The following is a 17,610-nucleotide window of genomic DNA, read 5'->3' on the forward strand; positions in this document are numbered from 1 at the left end:
CCGTCTCTCTTTTACTTAAGAGCCTGACAGGCAGCGATGACAGCTGTGAGAAAAGTCATTAAAGTATCCTTTAATCACTCCTGGTATGACAAAATTATGTCTTTAATAAGTCAAATGTGCTTTGTCCAGGAATTTATGAAAGTGTTTGATTTTTAGACTTTTTTGGAGGTCGTTTTTTAGGTTTGAAACATTTCAAGCGAAAGATGTTTAGAACATCAGCATCAGCGTCTTAGCCTTGTGATTGTCAGCATGTTAGCATGCTGATGTTAGCACTTAGCCTGGCTTAATTAACAGTGTCCACTGAACATTTTGTGATCATCATCAAACCCCCTGTGTTTCCTTCTGCTCTCGTGAAAACAGTTTGAGTCACTTTTATTGGTCTTGATGAATCACATCACTGTTCTCCACAAATGATGGTAAAATGCTCAGTTTTTGGTCAATTAAAAGAAACAAAAATGAGAAAAAAAATCTGTTTAGTGTGTTTCAGTTTCTTTTATTGAGTATCTATTTACATCGTAAGCCAGGAATAGACTGATGAACAGCCCATAGAGCCCCCAGTGATAACAAGCAACCCAGATTAAAAAAAAAAAAAATCTGGCTAATTGCATTAATAAAACATCTTCACCTTTCTTGATTTTAACTGGTGTTTGGTCTACAAATGCTCTTAGTCATGTTGATTGGTTGATTGGAAGTAAAAAATAATCTGTACACATTTCACAGCTCACATAATCATGTAAATTTTGTTAAATATTGTTCACCTTGTCCCAAATTCACTTAGTGCAGTGCCAGTGCTTGTATGAATTATTATAAAATACTTATGAATCAATTAGGAATCATTATCTTTGATCCAGTCTTCTTTATATGGAAAAACACTTCAGGGTTTGGTGGAGATTCAGTTTCCAGTAAAGTGACCCAAAATAAAGATTGAAACAGATGAAGACCTCTGATCATATCATTGTCATAGTGCTGATCACCTCTGATCTCATGTCTATGCTTGTTCATTCTGCTCTATGTTGGCCACCAGGCCTTTGGTGTCTACTGCGGCTCGGAGAGGATTGGTGAAGTATAACTTGTTGTCAAAGGTGCTTTCTCCCAAGACAGGCGTGGGTATCCGTTTACGGAAGAGGAAGAAGGCACCAAGTCCAACTACGGCGATTACGACTAGCACTACAGCCACAGTGATGCCAGCAGACCCGTTAGAAGGCTCTTTAACGACGTGGGCTGCGGAGGAAAAACGTAACAGAAGTGACATAACTTGAGTTTGAAACATCATATTTAATATATATCTTAGATTAAAACACTTACCAACAGATGGTGGCTTTTCTGTCGGTGTAATAACTGAAAAAAGAGAACAATGAATCATTGCAGGCGACAGATGGCTCATTTAAAAGCTGCATAACAGCTGATTAAACGTACCTTTGGCGGTTTTGCAGATGTAGGACCTGTATCTGCCGCAGCTGTTTGTACTCCACTGTCCAGTTTCAGAACTGATGTCCACACATGACTCTGACTTTGGCATCCCTTTTTTCCAGTTGGTGTAGTCCACAGCGCTGTTATCGAGCCACATCCACTCACCTGAAACGTGGAAGCTCGTTACTTTCACTTCTACCTTCAGCTCCAGTCTGTGCCTCTCCTGTGCTGTCGTTACATTAGAGAAGCAGAGCTGAGCATCTGATTTTAAAAAGGAAACACCCGAATGTTCTTTGAAACACTCAAAAGGCTGCTGAACAATCTTCAAAGACTCTTCTAAGCATCTGGACAAAATTTGTACTCAGTCCACTGTGTCATGGAAAAGATTTTTAACCTCTTTCTCTGGTTGCTATGTTATCCTACTGAAGTCCTTCCTATGTCCCCCAGATTTATATGCCACGTAATGGGAACGTGGCAAAGGGTTTTGACCTGAACACAGTGGGAGGGTTAATGTGTGCTAACAATATTGGACTGGGGAACACTGGACCCTGGGAACATACATGTAGCAGTCATAGTTATTGTATACAGGCTGGAGTTGACAGTGAGGTTCATACTGCATTCCTCTTCCAGCTGTTATACAAGAAATCAGCGAGCTTGACTGTTTTATTTTGACAAGAAACAAAATGAAACGTCAAAATGTGACTCATTTTGATGCTCTAATATTAATCCAGTGTTCTTGAAGACTGATGACTGATAACTCAGCCACACTCCCCAGTTGCTGTTGCCTGTCAAGCCTCAGCCACGCTCACCTTCGTGAGTCTTGTAGAGGCCGATCCAGAAGGACTTGGCTCCGTCCTGTAGAAGCTCCAGGTTCTGTTGTATGAACAGAGCCTCCTGAGGGTCCTCAATGCTCAACAGAGAGCCACCTGGAAAACACAGCCGCAACAACACGCTGTCAAGATTTTACGCTCACACAATTTTGAATTTATTAGTGGAGAGTCTTCATAATCATACCCATTTTCAGACATTCAACCGAGGCATGCGCCCAGTTGTCCACCATCGAGCTGAGGAAGGCGTAGCAATGGCCTCTGAAAGGTATCCAGGCTTTTCGCTTCTTTGGGCAGTTTCCAGGGAGCTGTGGGGGCTCAGTGGGAGCTACATCTGGAATAGTGATATTACACCGCATGAGAAAACATACTGTTTGGTTCTGTACAGTATACATATTGCATTAGGACTAATGGAGGGATTGTCTGACCTGGTGACTTCTTGCAAAGGGAGTAGTACGTATTGGTACACGGTGCAGTCTTCCATCTTTTGTCTACATCCATATACACACAGCCATAGTTGTGTTTTGGCTCATCTACGCCCCATTTGGTGTAAGACAACAGCCAGTTATCGACCCACTTGAACCGCCCACCCGTCTGAGACAAAGAAAAATAGTACTTGCATTAATTTTGTGTCGAGCCAAAAGGTCCTTGTCTCCATTGGGTTGGTGGCATGCAATAACAGGTAGATTCTTTACCACGTTGTTGTTGAGGCCAATCCACACAGGCTCGTTGTGCTTGGAAATCTGCAAGGTGATGTACGCCTGGCTTACAGGATTCAGGATACTGGCCAGCTCTGCGTCGTCTGCTTGGCACTGCCTCCTCGCCTCATCCCATCTCATCTTCTGGGTCACCAGTTTGTAGGAGTCATTGCCAAGTTTGTAGAAAGCCTTGGGTGATACGGTCGTGGGTGGGACTACAATCTGAGAATCTTTGTAAACAAGAAATAACATAAATCATTCACCTGGAAAAGCTCTCCAACATAAAATTCAACGTCGACGTTGTCTCCAGTTAGCGTGGACGATTAATTCGGTCAGTGCAACTCGTGATGATGTGGCGTCGCTCATATTTTACTCACCGATGCTTCTTTTACAGATGAAGCCATGTTTTGAGTGGCAGTCTTCCACCTTCCAGAATCCTGTTATTTTGGAAACGCTGCCCACCATAATCACACAGTCATACGTCTGTCAGGCAGAAAAGGCGCATTATTTGCCTGTGGTTGCACAGTTTCGAGAGGTTTTCCTAACAGTTGTTTTCCTTTTTGCATGTTGATTTTTTTTTTTTTTTTTACTGATTGTAGTTGAAAAAATGTTAGAAACTCATTTGATCTTTAGAAATACACTGTACAAGTTTTTCATACGCTGTTCTTTCAAGTACAATCTTAACTTTTATAGGGTTAAAGTTATCAAATAAATGTAGTGGAGTAAAAGTACCTATGGTATTTTACTTAAGTAAAGTACTTGTTACTAGATTGTACTTCCTGTGGGGACTTACTGTTCAACTTTCACTGATGATACTTTGTTTCTTTCTGTCACCAGCGACTATTTAACTAGCTAGTTTATGAACAAGGCTCCACTTTTTTTAATTAATCGTTAATTAATCTTACATTACCTTTGGTCTTACTGTTGTTTATGGTAGAGTTCAGCTCTTGTACAATACACTGCATGCACCATTTGAACATACATGGGCGCACATAATTTGTTTATTATATACTCTCATTATTGTAATTTCAATGTCTGAGGTTAGGATAAACAAGGTTCTTTGGTAGAAGTGACAGGTTGTCCAGTGATAGATAGTTGTTTTGTGCTCATGTCACACTTCTTTGCAACTACTCTGGCAGCATGTGGCCATCACATTGTCAGCATGAACTGCAGGACAGAGAGAGAAGGACAGAAAAATCTTTGGATATAGAAGCAGAAATAACCTCATCCATAAACGTATAACGTCCTTCAGGCACCGTTGTCGGATGCCCTTTGGCCCAGTTGGTGTATGATATCCCTTTGCCGTCCGTCCACACAAAGTGCATCTCCCAGTTGACATCATTCATGCCAATCCAGAAATCGCTGTTGTATTTCAGCATCTGTGTTGTTAGGAATGCTAGAAAGGAAGACACAACTGTTATCTAAGTCCCTAAAATTGTGGTTTATTTTCATACTTCGTGACTGCGCAGTGAAAAGTAACTTTTACAGACAAAAACAAAGTGCTTTGTGAACAACATTAGCGACATGTTTCTGGTATCGCTCACCTTGCTCTCTCTCGTTGAGGATGGAAATCAGATTTCCTCCCTGGTTTATGCAGTACTTCCTGGCCTCCTGCCAGCTCTTATTGTCATCCCCCACAATTTTGTAGCACTGTGTTAAATGAGGAATTTGCACTGTGTGTTAGAATAACAAGCAAAGGGACAGTATGCAACGAGTGTGAAAAAATGGGAACGCATATTTTACCAGAACAGACATAAGTGCATCGGACAGTTTAAACCTGCAGTGTGGAACCTTTGTCTCCCCCTTCTGGCAGTGAGAGTAATTGCACAAACATTTATGTGAATATTATGCAGAGTTTTAGAAATGTATTGGAGTAATCTGTGAAATGCGGTTATAGATCATTACCTTTCCATGGAAAGATAGCCACTCTGGTGCACATCCTCCTGTGGGAACACCAGTTGGGGCCATAGTTGTGTTGACAAAATTATTGCTTCTTTTGCAAACAGACGGCAGCTCCATGCCACAGTTAATGTCATTCCAGTATCCTGTATGTGCAGAGTTAGAACAAGGAATGAATGATTAGGTTAAGTTAGGTTCGCTAATACTCATGAACCCAACACAGTGTGTATACTCACCCATGCTCTTGTATATAGTCACACAGTTTTCATCATTATTAGCAAAGTTGGGCTCATTCTGTTCCCATGCAGTGTATGTTACAGGGGTGCCATCCACCCAGCTGAAAATGGGAATAACATAATGAACAAGACATCACTTATAAATAAAACCTCTGTTCAACATCTGGATTTGTGTTCCAGGTTTCAGACTTGGATGGATGGCTGATGGAAAGCAGCCAGTCTGCACAGTATTATGCCTAAATAATGTACAGTAGTTTGATTTACCTAAATGATTTATCCAGATTCACTGTCATGCCAATGTAGTACTGCGCTTGTGAGCCTTTAGATACCTGTTGTCATGGTAAGAGGGACATTACGTTACGTATATGCTTTTCAGTACTTTTGCCAACAGATCAGATTTTTGAGAACATCCAACGTGTTGTCATTTTGAACACTGTTGTTCTTGTGGAAAGAATATTCAACATTTCTTGCCTGTTTCCAAATGAACTTCCTCTCACTCTCCCCTGTGATGATTGCAAGGTCGCCAAAGCCCTTCTTGCAGACGGCTCTAGCAGCTTCCATATCTAGGTTTTCAGTGTTGATCAAATACTGTGTGTCATTGTATATGAGCCAGCCATCTTCTGTAGTGTTGTACACTGTGAAGGGAACAAAACTGTTACCAAATGTCGCACAGACGCAGTATTAGAGACTGATGAAAAACAAGGCAAATATACTTGCAGCTCTGTGAGGCAGCACTTACTGCTTTGAGCCAAATGCGAATATAAGCATGCTAACATGCATGAAACTTACCTGGCGCAGCTATGGCAGGCTCAGGTTTTGGAGTCACACCTGCAGGTACAAGAACCATGAAGAAAGAGTCTTTACAGCAGGGCAAAGCTCTAATTTCACCTCACATAACTTCTCTGGACAAATGGCTCAATGTGAACTGGAGCTCCATGATGAGGCCGGTCAGCCTTACCTTTACGTATCTGACAGATCCAGTTATTGTAGGCCTCACAGTGCCGATCATTCCAGTGTCGTCCGTAGTAAAAGTGGACCTCAGCGCAGTGTTCGTCGTCATTGTGGTTGTTTGGTTCACCAAAGCCCCAGTTCTCAAAGTCGGACTAGGTCATAATTTTTGGAAATACACATGATTATACCAGTGTTGAGAGTGACAGTGAGTAATATTTTTATGACAGCTATAAAGTGCTACATACAGCCGACCCGTCACTCCAGACAAAACCTTTATTGGTACCCAGGCTGAAGCCAATCCAGGCGGGATCAGAGGAATGAAACCTTTACGACAGCAGAAAACAGCAGATCTGATTACTTGAATGGTTAAGTAGTCTACTGTGAATTTTGATGTATACAAGCTGTAAATCTAACATACGGAGCATTGCTCAGGTCCTGCATACTGTGTATGCTCATCAGATCCCCACCGATGGCCTTGCAGAAGTCCTGCGCTTCATGCCAAGTTTTCTTGAGGTTACTTGGTTTTTTGTAAAACTTTTTAATGAGCGAAAAAGAAAAACATGTAAGTATGAGTGATGTGTACTCAAAATGGCATAGATGTCACAGATTAGTTCATTTTGTCCTCCTACTTTGTAGCAGACGTTCCTCCTGCCTGCAGCGGTCCAGCCAGGCTCACAGCTCAGTGCTGGGGTGGTGGGTGGAACTGTTGTCACCTGTATACCCTCTGCTGGTTTCTTGCAGATATACTTCTCCTTGCTGCTGCAGCTCACAACATCCCATAATCCAGCAAAAACCCCTGTTGTCATGGCAATGCATCCTTGTTTTCTGTCTTTTATGAAACACACCAAAAGAATTGGGGAAAATATAGATAAACTGAGCTCAAATACGTCAAGATTACGATAAAAAGATAACAAAAGAAAAGACGCGCAGACTGCCAATGTCCCAATGCTAACATGCTAACATTTGCTAGTTAGGGCTGAACACAAACTACAGCTGAGGCTGATGGGAACTGGTCATAAGCCAAAGTACTGCAGAAATGTTCACCTCATGATGATGGAAAATTAAGGGAAATATCAAAGTTAGTACAAATTAATCCCAGGGGAAACATGAATCCAGTGTTTTTTTCAGTCTTGATCAAAATGGTGGACCAAGCAACAGACTGATATTAGTCTCCAGAGATGACGTTGCTACTACGAATAAGGCCTCATGACGCTTCCCCTCCAATCAAAAGGCAGCTCATACTCACACAGTTCATGTAACATCAGACAACATGAAAGAGAGCACAGATGCAGAGCTGAGGAGAAGTGTGCTGTACCTGGCATGCCCACATTGAAATTAGTGAATGTGACTTTTCTTCTGGTGCTCCACTTGAAAGTGCTTCTGTCATCCGTGTTGGACAAACCTGTCCAGAAATACTTCTCTGGTCTCAAACCCACCAAACTGACCAAGAGGGCATTTTCATACCTGCACGAAAACATAGAAAAGCAAAACAATGAGCCGTAATGAGCATTAAAAACACAAACTGTTCCCAGCTAGCTAAACTTAATACAATGCTCAGCTTGGTTTAATCAAAGTGATAGAAATACAATCATTTTTCTGAAATTTTACTGAAATATGGGAATATTTCACATAAACATAAATAAATAAGAAAATATACCTATCAGCCACATCCACCAGGTGACCACCAGCGTCTGAGCATGCCCGCTTTGCATCATCGAAGGTTTTTTTCTCAGATCCGATGTTGTAACAGTAAGACCCAAACCTGACCGAGCCCTTGAGATGAATAAAAAACAGTGTGAGACCAGATCTGATAAAGGCTTTGTTGTGTAATTGCACCCTTTATTTAAAGGAAGTTACATCACTCACAAGCTTGCATCCTGGGTTGGCTTCCTCATGGGCGCCTTTGTCTTGTGTAGTGGAGGCCTTCTTCTTACAGATGTATCCATACGTCTTCTCACACATGTGGTCAGCCCACTTGCCGTCCTGTGTCAGCCATATACAGAAGACAGGAGCTGCACCACATGTATCATCATTGCATTTACAAACATTTTGCAAGTTGCTTTTGCATTTGGACAGTAATGAGCGTTACCTGTCCTCTGATGAGGACACAGTCTTCCTGGAGGTTGGTGGCATGAGATGGCTCACCAGTCTGCCACTGGGTGAAGGTAACGTGGGAGTGATCAGACCATTCAAACAGCATCTGGTTCCTCTGATCGTTCAAGCCGATCCAGAGTAGATCTGTTGGCACTGTGTGTTTTAAACGCACATGTCAGTCATAAAGTACAGCTTCTCTGACATTTTGGGGCATATTTGTTTTCTTGCTGAGAGTTAGATACAAGGATTGATTGCACTCTCATTTCTGTACGGTGTGTATGAAGGTACAGCAGCAGATTAGCTTAGCTCAGCACAAAGACTGGAAACAGAGGGAAACGGTTAGCATGGTTCTGTCCAAAGGTAACAGAATACATCCCCCAGCACCTCTGAAGCTTACTAGTTAGTGAGCTAGTGAGCAAGGAAGCAAGTAGGCATATTTCACAAAAATGTTGAACTGGTCTTTTAAAATGACAAAGATACCCTCTTTCTACACATTTGTATCACATTATTTACTGTTACTCTTCACCATTTTATATCACATGATTTTATATTCGAATGATTGGCTTTAATGATTGTTGTAAGAACCAACAGATTGCTGGAGAAAAAGACACTTACAGTATCCAGATTGAGATATTATGAAGCTCTGCTCCTCTATGTTTTGTATACTGGCCAGATCTCCACCGTCCTTGCGGCACGCAGCCAAAGCGTCCCTCCACATCTTTTTGCTCCTCTCCAGGTAGTAACAGCTACCTGAGTATGGAACCCAGTGACTGGGACAGAAGGTGGGCTGGGCCTTGTCTGTGGATAGAGACCCAAAGAGGTGAGAAAGAAGATTCAGTCTAATAATATGCCAACTTATGCTCATTGGAAATGGTGATATCATTTTACTTGATGGTGTGGGCAGACTGGTTGAGTTCCCTTTGCGACACATGTAACCAAGTTTCTTGGTGCAGGCGCTGCTCTCCCATTTAGAGGCTTTTCCAGCGTTTAGAGTGCCACAGGTGAGGCCTGGCTCTGATGAGGGATGACCTATTGGAAACATCAATCCATGTATTATGTGTTTTTAAAGTAAAAATTCATTGATGTAAATGAGTAGTTGCAAGTTAATTTGATAATTTAAGAATCATATAGTTGGTTTCAAGCAGCCAGTGACATTAAGTGAAACCACAACGGACAACAACATCGTGCCTCTATCACAGTGTATTGCATGTCTTCACTAACCTGGGGCCCAGTTTAAATATCTGAATGGGTTTCCGTTGCTCCACTGCCATCCACTCTCAAAATCCAAGCTGTTCAGTCCAATCCACAGAGATGTTCCCAAGGAATTCGTCAACCCTGTGTCAACCCATACATGACAATGCTGTCACTGTTCAGTAAGGTTCATTGTGCTGTATGGATAACTGATGCCAGGCTGGCTTTGTACCTGAGATGTACGACTGTTCGTGTAGCTCTACAATGCTGAGGAGGTCGGCTCCCTGCTGCTGGCAGCTCTTCCTGGCCTGATGCCAGGTCAACGCTGACTGTGTGTTCCTCTGATACTGAACTCCTGTGACCGGGTCAGTGTCCCAGCCTGAGGATGCTGCATTTAGGTAGAGACCCAAAGTACTAAACATTATAAAACATGAAGTAAAAGTAGTGTAATACCTGTTGAGCTGAATGGATTTTAAGCGTCTCCATCTTCAGATTGAATCTACCTCCTATTCGTTTGAGCTCTGACAAACATCTTCTACGTTCCTATCTAGGACTGTGTTTTGCGTCATAGAAAAGTACAGTAAAAGTGAGCCGGGTTCTTTTTCTGTCCCTTTTCCACAGTTTTAGAGCAGCATCAGGAAAGACAGGCCTGAGAGAAGAGGAAAACAAGAACAGTGCTGTGTTGACAACTCATGAGAGGAAGTGATAGTGGTCTGCTGGGGGAGAGGAGGAGGAGGGTCAGAAACCAGACCTGTCAGCGCTGACCTCTTCAGTGATCACGCTTAGAGGAGTTACAGACAAACAAATAATGCTAATTATTGCAGATGTGAAATGGTTGGAATATGTTTCTCACACTCACCTTTGGTGGGACAAAAACCCCACTTTTTGTCTTTATCATAATCTCTCTCTGTCGCACACCACAGCTGTCCATCTGAGCGACCGTCCTTCGTGCATTCAGCGTACCACTTCTCCATAAACCTAAACGGGAACTGACAGGCACCTCCGAAGGCATTGCCCCCTATTGTGAAAATCTCTGAGGAGACACAGAGCATGGATTTAAAGATCATCAAAGTTCTTTTCAGTAGAATAAAACAAGCAGGGCTTCCGCTGATGTCGGGCCTGAAGGCCTAGCTCGCAGTATCCAGATCATCCCAAAGGTGTTAGATGGGAGTCGTGGTCGGAGCTCTGTGCAGGCCAGTCAAGTTCTTCCACATCACGCTTCCAGAACAGTTCCTTCATGGAAGAGGGTGATGGGTTCTTTCAACAAACGAATTTGGAAGCACATCATCTAGCTTTGTACACAAAGAAGAAGAGTACACAGAAGTATGTGGACAAGGCAGCTGATGGCTAGTGTACCATTTACGATATATTTCTGATGAGTAGTGTGAAGTATTAATCAGCTGCCCATCCGCCCACACTGAAGCTTTTTCTCAAGCTTCTCAAGCTCTGCTACCAGCCATGTTCCTATTTTGCCCTCATTTACAGTCAGGACTAGTTTAATTGAGTTGCAGACGGGTTCAAATCCAAGAGTCAGGCTACATATTTCCCAGGATCTCGCTGCTGCGCTGAGAAGATCCGTGACCGACTGACTCCCCTTACATCAAACATGCTTGATATTTGCGATGCGTTGCAGATTGTGGCATTCTGGACAGAAACATTTCAGCAACCTAAAGATATTCTAATAGAATGCTTTTGGTCCAGGTATTTGGCCTCACGCACTCACTCCTCACTAAACACCACCATGTTTAGTGGTGTAAGGATGAGTACCTGAATCCAAACTGAATCTTAGCAATTACAATTTGGCAAAAATGTATTTTGCCTTTGCTTGCTTGCTTCAATCTTCAGCATGGGAAGACTTTGAACAGGAAACATTATTGAGGAAGCTCATCAAACGCCCCTTCAACCTTTCTAAAAAACAAAACAAAACTGCAGCACAGTTTAGACTCTACAGTATAAACTATCGGGCTTCATCCTTACTAAAATCAATCGCGTGCCCACACTTCCTACCTTGAAACCCCTTCGAACAAAGGTCACCCCGGGTGCCAAATATCCTCCAGCGACTCCAGAGCCCCGAGCCTTTGTAGATCATTATGTTCCTCTCATTGCGGTTGCCCCAGTTTAAGTGCAGGTCCTGGTCTTTTAGGCCAAAGAGGGTCTCATTCTTGCACTGCCAATGTTGGAGCTCATTACTCTCATCACATTCAAAGAGGACCACCTTCACCCAGTCTTTAATCTCTGTAGCCGCCAGACAGAGCTTGAGGGACAGACTGAGGACGCGCGATTCGGACGCCCAACGAAACTGCTGCTCTTTGGCGTGAGGATCACAAACAGCCACCGTCACGGAGGTGGCACTCTCCACCTTTATGCACTTGTTGTGGTTCTCATTGAAGATGAGGAAGGAGCCACTGTCTGGAGCAGAACAGAACAGCTTCAGCAGCACATCTCTTAAGACAATTTCAAACAAATGTATTATTCAAGTACTCCCACAGCTTTACTCACAGCCAAATTGAATAGACTAAAAATGAGTCAGGGGTACGTACCTATGTCAGCAGTGATGAGGAGGGCTTGCAGGAGACAGAGGACCACAGCAAGGCTTGAACAGGGTAACATTATCCTCTGTGTGTAGTTTGCATTCAGTGGTGGATGAGGTGGTTGGAGAGTTTTCCAGTCATGAGAGACGGGGTCTGGTGTGTGCTAAGGTGTGTGACATAGAGCAACACTGACACAGAGACATGGTGTTTCCCTCCCTTAATCACACTGATGGATATCCTGTCACATGGGTAACTACGGTTGGTGAAACGACAGCAATTTCCCTGAGCTTCCACAGATTTTTTGGCAGAGGATAGGAAGACAGGAAGTGTGAAGCAAGCAATCTCATGTCACTATTACACAAGAAAAACTGAAAGTCACTGGTGATGATAACTTCAAGGAAACACATTGTGTCAGGATGGGACAGTATTTCTATTTTTAATAAATCAGAGGCTAAAGAGGAGCTGGATGGGTTTTTTTTGTGAATTCATTCATCAAAACAGGCTTTAATATATGACCTCTATCTGAGGTTTTTGATCTATTGTGAATTATGTTATTATTTATGATTATAAATAGCCCCTCAGTCAGTTAATAATGAATCCAGAAAACACGTGTCATTCAGCAAGACTACCTTTGAAGAAGTATCAGGTGTCTGGATTTAACAGAATCACATCTGATCAGGAATGTGCCAGCTTCATAGTTACTGTGCCAGGGTAAATGAGGATTGGGTTTACTCTGAAGCACTTTGCTGATGCAGGGGTTTTCGTGGGATAATAACCCCCAGGAGGTCTGGAGGCTTGGGGTGAGCAGGGCAATGATGATACAAGTCAGAAGAAAGAGATGACAGGAGGAAATCCTGCTTCCTATCGGGGGAAGTGAGTGGACATCTGACCACTTTGGCCTCACACTGCAGGGATGCCAAGCAGTGGTGCTCAGACAAATGGGGTACAGACAAACAGGCCACGTACCTGTGAAATATCTGTGCTTTGCATGGACCATGCTGAACAAAACACAAAGAAATGAGAAAATCCTTCACTGCAAGTTGTGCAGCGTATTCTCATGAAAATACAATGACTACATGAAACTTCTCTGGGACTGTGAGTCGTGAGGCTGCAGCTTTTGTGTCCTGTAGGGGCATTAAAGTCCCATAACTCTGTGGCACACATCTGACATGCCACCTGTGCAGCCTTAGCAAAGAGTCTACAAGAGAACAATCCATCCATCCATTATCTATACCGCCTATCCCTTTCGGGGTTGCGGGGGGCTGGAGCCTATCCCAGCTACAATGGGCGAGAGGCGGGGTACACCCTGAACCACCCTGATTTTGTTTTTGGTCTGTGGGAGGAAGCTGGAGTACCCGGAGAGAACCCACGCATGCACGGGAAGAACATGCAAACTTCACACAGAAAGGCCCCGCCTGACCCGGGGATCGAACCGGCAACCTTCTTGCTGTGAGGCACGCGCACTACCTGCTGCGCCACCGTGCAGCCCCAAGAGAACAATCATAGAGTGGAAAGTGGATGTACAATTTAATATAGTAATATATAATTTAGTAATATATGACGATGATGATGATGTATATTTGTTTTTTTTCTCTCTCTTCCAACGCTGTTGTGTTGAACTGCATCAGATTGCACATGTGCAGTGAATGACATGGTGTCTTCCAGGTGTCAGTGCTCTTGTGCCGCGGACCACGTCGGATTGCGGGAAGGAATGTGGTGAGAATGTTTTGTGGAATAAAGACAGGAAACTTGTTCTCTGGGGGAGTGACTGAAAAGAAAGAGGACAAATTCCAGCGTAAAAGGTTTGAATGGAGGTCAAAAACATACTGAATGTACTCTCAGTTCACGTTGCTACATATGTGATCAATCAAAACTTCAAACTGAAAACATGTATTTGAATGACTTTCTTTATTAATCTTACCAAAATATATGTATCAATGATACAAACTCACACTTTGTTCTTCTTCTGTGGATATAACTTAGCAAAGAAAAACCTAATATAAACAACATGGATTTATGCCTTTACATATTCACTGCACTTTATGATGGTAGAAAAAAATTTGCCAAAAAATCTCAAGTGACATTACAGGTACATTCCCAAAGTGCCATGCTTGGTGAGGGGGAGGGGTTTTGAGGGGTAAAAAAGTAGGCTGTGTTTGAACATAAAGGTAGATAATACACAACACAACAGTCATTTGACACATAATGTCCTGCATGGGAAAACATTGCCTAAGAGCTCCCTTTTGGCCTGTGAAAAGTACCATCATGCATTTTAACAAAATATATCTTCTTGTGTTTCATACACAAATTCATACTTTGGTTTGGTTGCACCAGCTTTTCTTAAATCCATTACACAGTTCACGCCTAAAGTTCGTCCTGTGTTCATAGTGATGACCTAAACCAGGCTGGACCATTAGCACTTAAGAAATGTTTTAGCTTGTAATATATTAATCAACTCTGTAAACAGGAAGTAACTGTAGCACCACAAGCTGACTTTACGAAATGAAATATTATGGGACCAAACATGATATTGATCTTATCTACCTATCCTTTGTAAATTTGTTTTAAAATGCGTGTTTCAGTGTAAAGTAGTTCCTGGCATTCATGCAATTTGGAATGAGTCCGAATTGTAGCCCTTTTTAATTTAGTGATTTGTAAATCTCTAATTAACATAATAAGTACTATGCCAAATCACAAATAGGTTTGTGCTTAAGGTTTTTCAAAGTTCTTAGTAACTAGTAACTCTGGCAGTTACTGGGTTTGATATCTGATAACAGATCTCTGTGTAAAAAGTAGATTGTGTGTTGTCACAACGGGGCTAAGTTTGAACTTGTGAAGAGCTGGTGCGACCGCCTCCTGAATCCTAGCATCCTACACTTCCTGATTGTGCCAGCCAAGGACTCCTACTATATGTTTTATTGTTTCGCTGTCTTTGCTTGAAGTGTTGGTCTCAAAAGAACATCCTCTCTGTGTTGAAGACCCTCAGCTTGGTCATAAAGTTGAAATAGACAAAGGCCAGGCAGATCAACAGGTTCTTCATCAGATACAGCAGGGGTGTGACGAAGCCGAAGAAGGCGATGAGGCCAACGCGCACAAAGAAGAAGGGTAAGTCCTGCACGGCCACTCCTAGTGAGGACAGCAGGGGGCTGTGGGGCATGACCACCACACGCAGGCAAGACAGGTAGCTGAAGATATAGATGGGGAACACCCAGCCGGAGTAGTAGACCAGGGGATGTCCTGCTACTCTCACCATCTCCACCGTATCCATCCAGAACATAAAGCTGTCCACAAACACATCTGCTCGGGCGTCGCTGGCACACAGGAACCTCAGCGGGCCCGTGTAGGCGTACGGAGGTATGCGGTACGCCGTGGTGCTCGCTGATCGTGAGCTTAGTCCGGAGATACTAAACGGCCTCCCAGCATTACCTGGTATCCCCGGGACTGTCCCGTTGGTCTCCGGCCGAGCCCCGGCTCCATTCTGGTTCCTGTCATTGAGCTGGCTTGCTCCCGGTGGCATGGGAGTTGGCACAGCTTGCCCGGGCACAGCTGGCCCCGGCACAGCTGGAGTGATAGGTGTTACTGGTGTTACCTGTTCCACATGTGTGAGGACAGTGGAGGGGATGTCGGCGTCTCTCTCCATGTCATTAGCTGGGGAGAGAAAAGGACAGGCAAGCAAGATAATATCTGACAATACATTTGTTCATGTTGCCAATGTGTTGTTTGTGTTCATACGGCTGTTTTTGGAGAACATGACAAGAATGCCAAAGATCAGCATGATTTTATTTTGAATACTGTCAGACATGGTGATAAATGAATATAATAAATATACAACATGCCACCACTACATACTGTGGTCATAAAAATCCAACCATTAAACTGCTGTGTAGTTGGAGCCAAAGCTTCATGAGACAGTTGGCATTAAAAATTCTCAGAAGGATCGAGGTTTTCAAAGGAATACCACATGAACAGCTTTATTCTCACACCACACCTTGCCTCCCTTTTGAAAAACTGCTGAAATTGTGTCAATTCAGCACTGTCCTACATGAGGTGGCAAAGATATTTCCTGCCCATTTCCTCCGTTGCTCCATTTCCAAAGAATAAGAAGTTAAAATTGTTAAACTGTTCCGGATAAATGATATAAAGAACTGTGAGCTGTATTTGTTGCCTCCTGCGATGTAAAGCTGGCCTGGTATCACTATAGAAGTTGGCAGAGGAAAGTTCAGGATCTATAGCCCTCAGTGAGTGTGTTCAGAGAGCTGTGCTCACCCTGGCCGGTCAGTCTGCAGTGGCGTATCCTCTCCACAACGTCAATACAGATGAGCGAGAAGAGGACTAGCGATACAGGGAGCTCCGTGAATGTATCATCTTTCATATTGTTATTTATCTGAACCTGCGCAAACAGCCAGAAAATCATTAGTTTTGACCAGAACAATCACTTCCAGTCAATACAGAGCCCATCAAAGACCTTTGCACCAAGCATTTACGTCTACATTTCTGACCTCCTCTGGTGGTTTGTGGGCCACTTGCAGCTCTGATATTTGCCTGAGTCAGGACTTAACGGCAACAGGACACAGAACAAAGCAGACAAGCTGGTCATCTTAGCAGAATTGATGGTACTTATGTAAAAGACACCAGATAAGCAAGAGCCAAAAGGTCAGCTTTGGCTCTAGAAAGGGCCACATAAAACAGCAAATAGGAGCTGGGCTGCAGCCAGCGAGGAAGTGAAAATGTGCCTCATGGACAGATGATTTGACAAGGGCAGCTTGGACAGGAAGAGGAACCAAGCTGCTTATCAGTAGCTCCTTATCCATAAGACTTGATATTCCTCCCCTGAGAACCAAAAAGGCTCCTCACAAATCATCACCTTTACTCCACTCACAGATATAATGTTGGTCCCAAATGTAAAGTTGAAATGAATATTTTTAAGAATTATTTTAAGCTCCAAGCAGCCTCTTTGGGTAATAAATACAATCAAAAATAAATACCAAAATAACCACAAAGGATCTATAATTACAGACTGACAAATATGGCAACAATAAGGGTTCAAAGTTCAGGTGCAGATTACAGATAAACTGATGAAATAAATGGCAAACAATCCACAGCATGTTGTACCTCTGAGCTGGCGATGAGAAAGGCAAAGCAGGGTAATGTGGACAGGATCACATATACGAGGGCCACAGGCCTCCTGTTACAAACACAAAGGAAGGGAAAGACAAAAAAGTAAGGAAGGAAGACAAAGGCAGTTGCAGGACTTGCTAACTCATGGTATTCACAAGCCAAGTGCAGTCCAAACCAGCTACGGGCCTGTTCAGAGTCAAACCAGCTGGTCAGGTCTCAGGTCAGTGCTGCACTGGCGTCCCAGCTGCTGACCACACACAGCTGAGAACAGGCCGGACCTGCATTCCTGGCTCTCCAGCCCGCCGGCGTCAGGACAAACTCACCACTTCTTCCTCCCAATGAGGAACTTCTTCTTCATGAAGACCATATACTTCAGGGGTACCCAGACCAGCAGGGCGGTGGAGGTGACATAGGCAATGGAGGAGGCCACGATCAACCAGTAGGCCGTGCTGCCGTCGCCGGGGGGCTGCGCCGAGGCTTTGACCTTTGCTACGATGATGGCGAACCTCTGCATGACGATGAAAAGCGGCACGCACAGGCCTGCAAACTGCAGCACCTCGCACAGGGCGAACTTCAGCGTCCTCCCCGAGCCCATGCTGTGGTAGCTCAAAAAAAGAAAAAGAAGGGAGGGAGACGGGGGCTGTTGTCGCAGTGA

General features: G+C 43.5%; 2 protein-coding genes across 2 annotated transcripts; both read right to left on the reverse strand.

Moving 5' to 3' along the window:
* Positions 1–474: 474 nt before the first annotated feature.
* On the reverse strand, positions 475–12,005 carry mrc1a (mannose receptor, C type 1a). The gene is made up of 30 exons (XM_070986450.1): positions 11,847–12,005; positions 11,314–11,715; positions 10,166–10,339; positions 9,539–9,694; positions 9,337–9,450; positions 9,004–9,144; positions 8,731–8,913; positions 8,111–8,268; positions 7,888–8,004; positions 7,679–7,794; positions 7,337–7,485; positions 6,651–6,850; positions 6,440–6,555; positions 6,267–6,345; positions 6,029–6,173; positions 5,860–5,898; positions 5,542–5,705; positions 5,335–5,399; positions 5,071–5,171; positions 4,841–4,980; positions 4,480–4,585; positions 4,159–4,331; positions 3,313–3,418; positions 2,933–3,165; positions 2,666–2,831; positions 2,425–2,571; positions 2,220–2,336; positions 1,417–1,575; positions 1,306–1,338; positions 475–1,221 (listed from the first exon to the last, which is right to left on the reverse strand). The coding sequence occupies exons 1-30, from the start codon at positions 11,914–11,916 to the stop codon at positions 989–991; spliced, it is 4,302 nt and encodes a 1,433-aa protein (XP_070842551.1). The 5' UTR covers positions 11,917–12,005; the 3' UTR covers positions 475–988.
* A 2,782-nt stretch (positions 12,006–14,787) lies between these two features.
* Positions 14,788–17,550, reverse strand: LOC139347093 (transmembrane protein 236-like). Its single transcript, XM_070986560.1, has 4 exons — positions 17,279–17,550; positions 16,950–17,022; positions 16,104–16,227; positions 14,788–15,485 (listed from the first exon to the last, which is right to left on the reverse strand). The coding sequence occupies exons 1-4, from the start codon at positions 17,548–17,550 to the stop codon at positions 14,788–14,790; spliced, it is 1,167 nt and encodes a 388-aa protein (XP_070842661.1).
* Between the last annotated feature and the right edge of the window lie 60 nt (positions 17,551–17,610).

The sequence above is a fragment of the Chaetodon trifascialis genome, chromosome 18, assembly GCF_039877785.1.
Source record: "Chaetodon trifascialis isolate fChaTrf1 chromosome 18, fChaTrf1.hap1, whole genome shotgun sequence".
NCBI lineage: Eukaryota > Metazoa > Chordata > Actinopteri > Chaetodontiformes > Chaetodontidae > Chaetodon > Chaetodon trifascialis.